The sequence below is a fragment of the Populus euphratica genome, unplaced genomic scaffold, assembly GCF_000495115.2.
Source record: "Populus euphratica unplaced genomic scaffold, PopEup_1.0 scaffold448.1, whole genome shotgun sequence".
NCBI classification, from domain to species: Eukaryota; Viridiplantae; Streptophyta; class Magnoliopsida; order Malpighiales; family Salicaceae; genus Populus; species Populus euphratica.
The window spans coordinates 401,327-407,160 of NW_011500031.1; the positions used below are offsets into that span (position 1 = coordinate 401,327).

The 5,834-nt window shown below is 34.3% G+C and overlaps 1 protein-coding gene across 1 annotated transcript; it reads right to left on the reverse strand.

The window, feature by feature from the left end:
• Positions 1 to 1,526: 1,526 nt before the first annotated feature.
• LOC105142485 (E3 ubiquitin-protein ligase SGR9, amyloplastic-like) lies at positions 1,527 to 2,803 on the reverse strand. Its single transcript, XM_011050140.1, is given in 1 exon segment — positions 1,527 to 2,803. A coding segment is annotated over 1 exon segment (813 nt). The 5' UTR covers positions 2,504 to 2,803; the 3' UTR covers positions 1,527 to 1,690.
• Positions 2,804 to 5,834: the final 3,031 nt, after the last annotated feature.

Consider the following 5,834-nt stretch of genomic DNA (forward strand, 5'->3'; position numbering starts at 1 on the left):
TAGTTAGTAGTTGAATAAAGGGGTTAAATTAGTTGTAATTTGAGGGAAACCCATTGTATATAAATTGGTGTATGAAAACGTGTTGGGGAACAAGAATATACAAAAGATTATTCTCATTCTTCTCTTCTTCTTCTTCTTCTTTTTTTTTTTTTCTCTTCTCTTTTATTCTTCCTCAAATCTTGTTCTCTCTCTCTCTCTATTATTCTCATTCTTGTTAAGTTGAGCTTAACATAACATCTATTTTTTTATGTTAGGTCTCTTTTTCAAAAAAATAAATAAAATAAAGCTCATTATGGCTATTAATAAACTTAGCTTGCAAATGAGATTCTTGATTCCTTTTTGTATCTCTAATTATCTTAAAGAAGTATATTATGTTGTCATATGTGGAACGTTCATGATAAAACTAGATTAGTAAAACTGTTTATGATAAAACTAGATTAGTAAAACCCTAGCAAGATATAGACAACATTCTTTATCTTTCCATGAAGGTAAGGATCAAAATAAAACTCAGTAGAAATGTGGAGACTGAAATGAAACTTAAAAGACCTAAAATGCCCATAAAATCATAGAAAAATCATGATGAACCACGAACAATTAATAACTAGCGTGATTTTCATATAATCTATTAGTTTATAATTTGTAAATATTAATATTAATGTCTTTTCGCTTATTCAAAAGAATGCTATTATCTTCAGATTGTAGAACCTTGGCATGAATTGAGCCGAAGTGGGGCAATTAGAAAAAGAACTTACCTTTTTTCTTTTTTGGTTCTTGTTTGCCCACCCATTCCAAAATTGAACTTGATGTTGTTCAGATTTCTTGGGTGGTTGGGCTTTCATAGAATTGCCTTTGAAATCAGATGAAAGCCTCTCTTCATCGGCCATCATACTGCTCTCTAGGGTACATCAATTGCATAAAGCCCAACTTAGAGTCTCCATGGTCACGAATGAATTATGATCACTGCTCGCCTCTCCCTTTGCACTGAGAAAGCAAAGCCTTGAGAATGAAAAAGAAAAAACAGGATGATTACTTTTCACAATTGAGATATTAATTACAAGAGATTTGTTCACTTTATTTAACAGACGAGTTTGTGACTTGATCCAGAAATCATAAGCTTGAATCAATGAGTAATGAATTGTGAAGCATCGTCATAAGTTAAAATGAGAGCTAGAGAGTAGTGGTAGGTCCATCATCACTTTGTAGAATTCCACTAGCCAAGGTTATGCCTGGCTTCATGAAGAAACAAGTCTTATACAAACTACAGTTTTATAATGTTGTCCATAATTTCTCGATCGTTACTCTATATTATGACCTTCTTTTTTTCTTTAATCTGACTCATAATTCTGCATGAGTCTAAATATTGTAATCTGCACTTTAAATTAAGCTTTATACAAAAAACAAATACAATTAACCCACAAAATTAATGTGATTGCGAAAGCTAGAACAAATTGTGCAACTATTGATTCTATATATATATATATGTGTTTTAATCTACACTTTTCCAAGCAACCCCAATACTATATGTAAATCGACAGTTCTACAAACATGCTCCAAACCTAAACCACAGGGGTCTTATCATCAACAAGTGATCCTCTACGGCCTGTTCATGCACAAGTGTCCAAATTCACTAGAGGCCAATAAGTCCTTGCGATTCTTCCACGTCTACAATACATGCCATTATCAACATCGATCATGTGCAATATTCCTCACTGAGGGCCCCATTTCCAATCTTGATCATAACACTCCACAGCCGTTCGATCTCTCCGAACACATCTTCAGTTGGAAGCTGGAACCTGCAACTTGGGCATGTGTTCGTCTTCTTTAGCCATGGCAAAATGCACATCCAATGAAACAAGTGTTCACATGGCAATTCACACACATCTCTACCTTCACTCATCTCTTCCCTACATATCACACACTCCCCACCACCTCCTCTCACCTCTACTGACGGAAGCGCCACCACTGCTGCAGGAGCTGCTGCCAGCTCCCTCCCATCCCTCACTGTACAACCAGCCATCATACCAACGAACCGTCAACACCTTATTATCATCTCAACATACGGTAAAAGGACACCACCATAATGCACCACAATGCTTGTTTGCCTTAGCACAGTTTCAGAGTAATGTTTACTCAAACCCTCACGCCATTCAGGGATTGGTGCTTTAAGTATTTCGGGGTTTTCTTGGTGTACATCACAAAGGAAAATAAGAAGCAATGCAGCGTCGAGGTCACGGTGTTTGACGGTGGTGTTGGGGTGTGGTGGAATAAGGGTTGTTGGGTGGAAGTGACAAGTGAGGTAGTGAAGGGATGAGAGGAGGTGTTTGGAAATGAGTAAGGTCTTCTGAATGAGGGAGAGGGAATGGAGATGGTGTAAGGTGAGGGAGAAAAGAGAGGAAGAGCAGAGGAGGGACGAGAGGCGGCTGCGGTGGTGGACGGTTTGCGAGAGGATGGAGCTTGTGATATCTGTGAGTTGGGGAGACGTGGGGGTGGAGAGTGCTGCCATTCTCTTCCATTGCAGGATTTTGTGCCTGGACTTCCACTTGAGTGTGGAAAGTTTGAGGAATGTATGGCTTTTTATGTGACCGACTAACTGGCCACCATTTATTGCTCTAATGACAATTGTTTCCCTTGTATTATTATTGCAAGGAGAGGGGGAAAAAAACCCTACTCAATTAATTAATTAATTAGAGAGAACCATTAGCCTCTAATCCAAATTCTTCCATGACTCTTTAACTTTTTGGATGATTGGATCATAATATCATATTTCCAACTTTTAATGGCTTTATCGTACAATTCAATTGTTAATTTGAGAAATAAACAAGTTATAATTTAAAATCAATCGTTGAAGACATTGCAACAAATTAAGATTTACAATGAGATATCGATACAAAAAATGTAACTTACGATAGGAGCCAATATTCTTGGGCAAGACGGTGTTTCTGCCCCATGTTGTCTGGAAACGAAGAGAAAGAAAGGGACGTCAGCTGGCGTAAGGTGATTCCGGTGGCTTACTGGCTATTCATGAAACTCCGGGCAGTCAAGTTGTTGAATAGAGTCGCTGGGAACATGGTAGGTATTTTGTCCACGTGCATGTGTCAAGTTCGAACACGTTTCACATTCCATTCCTTTCATTATCTCTGATCAGTAAGCTTACTCTTAAAAGCAATAAAACAAGCAGAAGAGGAAAAATAACCATTTGGCCCATCCATGACTTCTTTCTTTTGTCTCCCATAAACTACTACTAATAGAAAGGATCCATCCTTCATGGAAACTGAGCAAGCACACTGTTCTTGCCCTTATCACGGCATATCTCACCTCCGGCAGGCGTGATGATAAGTTAATGGAAAATTGGCAACTGCGTACGTACATTAGGAACAGTAAATTATAACATGGGACACTTTAACTACAACTGCAAGTAAAAGGCTTGCCACTTGAATAAAAAGAAAGATCTCAAATCCTCTCGTCCCAGTAAAGAACTAAAGGTAACAATTAGGAACAATTGCTGGTTGTTAGGGTTGAGAAAAGGCCACCACTGTCAAAGTAAAGCTAAGAGCCAGTATTCCAATCCATAACTTTTCCCATGTGATGTCAAATAGCTTACATGTCAAGAAGTTTCTTAACTGAAAACTATCCTAAGCATATCTTATTTGCAAAAACAGTTCTTTTGAGAATTGACATGGAGTTTTCTTTGAGATTCCTTCTCCCCTTTTCTTTTCTGCTTTCTTTTCTTTCATATACTTTCCTTCTTTTTCTTACTTGTCTATGAATATTAACAAATATATTTACAAGAGTGTTGAGTTGCCATTTTTATAACTAACAAATGAGGATGTACCTGAACATTTTTTATATATCTGAAGAGTTAGGATGTACAGAGCATCATTTGAACCCTTATCATTTTCCATTATTTATTAATATAATTAATATTAATATGTATTAGGCTGACCATCAAAAGAGACCCAAATCCAATTTTTTCTTAATCTCCCACTCACACGGGATGAGGTTAACTATCTCGTTAATTCTGTAAATATCATACTTAACAAATGGGTTGTATGACTGGACACAATTCGAGACCTCAGTTACTAATATATATTTGTTAGGAATATATGTTCCAGAAAATTAGAATTATATTTGGTGATATCTCATATTTATTTATGAAAATATCATCAAAATTAAATGAGTAATTTTTTTACATGATTTTCTATCAGTAATTTTATTATTAACAAACCATAAATTATTGATGATAGTTTCTTCGACAAAGTACTTTTATTCGTGAATCCGTTAGTAAAATTTGTGCCTAGTAAAATTTGTGCCGGTAGACTAAGAGTATAAATACCAATAGAATACTCTGTTGAGATATTTAAAAATTATAGTAATGTATACAACTTCTTAAATCATGAGACATAGAGTAGATGTAGTATGCAATACGCTTGATTATTTATCACCTCTTTTATCTCTCATTACAGCATTCATTATATTTCTTGTATTCATAATTATATCTTATCATATAGACAAACATAATTGTCAGACAATGAATATAAGTCGATGTAATAATACCAAAATAATCTTCCTTTGTTTTTTTTTAAATTTTCTTAACTCTTACTTAACTTGTTTTTATAGTAATGTTCTTCTGAATTGAATTATTTATAAATCTTAAAAAACATAATAAGATAGGGAATATTAAACTCTAAGCCTTGAGAAATAGACCAGAGTCTCAATGGCACAAGTAAAGATTACTAGTAATCTTTAGGTTTTTACACAATATCAAATTGAAATCTTATGCATGATATGGTATCATCTCCTTTCCCTTAGAGTATATGTCTTTATCACAAATATCATACATATGATAATTTGAGCATGCATACTCAATATCTAACTTTGAGTTTATTTATTTATTAATTCACTTTTGATTCATTAGAACTCATATCTGACAACAAGATCAATATAGTCATTAAATAATCACTTAGGATAAACTATTAATCTTCAACAAGATCGAGTGTTGCATATGGTTCATACATAAAGGATCATGCAAGAATATATAATTCTTACAAGAGGCTTAAGTTAATGTTTTATTGGTCTTTAATGAAAACACACACTTATAAGGTTTGTGAAAGAATATGATACTAGAAAGTAGGCCAAATGAAAAAAATAACATATCTTGGATTACTTTAACCTTTGTCAATATAAAAAATAACATGGAAAGATAAAGGTATAGATTTCATAGAAGGACTATCAAAATCATGGAGAAATGATACAATCACAGTGATAGTTTACAAATTCAGCAAGTAAGGACATTTTATTAAACTACCACACTTATTTACATCCTAAAATGTAACTCAGATATCCATGGATCATTTCTACAAATTTCATGGATTGGCAACAACCATTATCACATATAAGGACAAGGTTTTCACTAGCTTATACTGAAGGGAGTTTTTTAAAATGTTAGGGCTAAAGTTGCTAAGGAGTTTGTCATACCATTTACAAACTAATGGCCAAATCAAGAGAGTTCATAATGTATAGAGACCTATTTGAGATACATAACCATACACTATCCAAAGAAATGGCATCAATGGTTGTCTGTGGCTTAATAGTGATACAATTCCATCTTTTATTTTGTCATTAAAATGAGTACTTTCCAAGCTTTATATGGATAACCTTTGCCAAATAGATAATTAACCACACAAGAGACTATAATAATGAGTGTAATATATTGCAGATAAAGGAAGAACAAAAAAAGAATGTAGGGTAGATAATATGGTATACCTCAAACTTCAACCCTACAAGCAAACTAGGGTGGTATTAAGTAAGAGTACCAAGTTGAGTCCTAGGTTTTA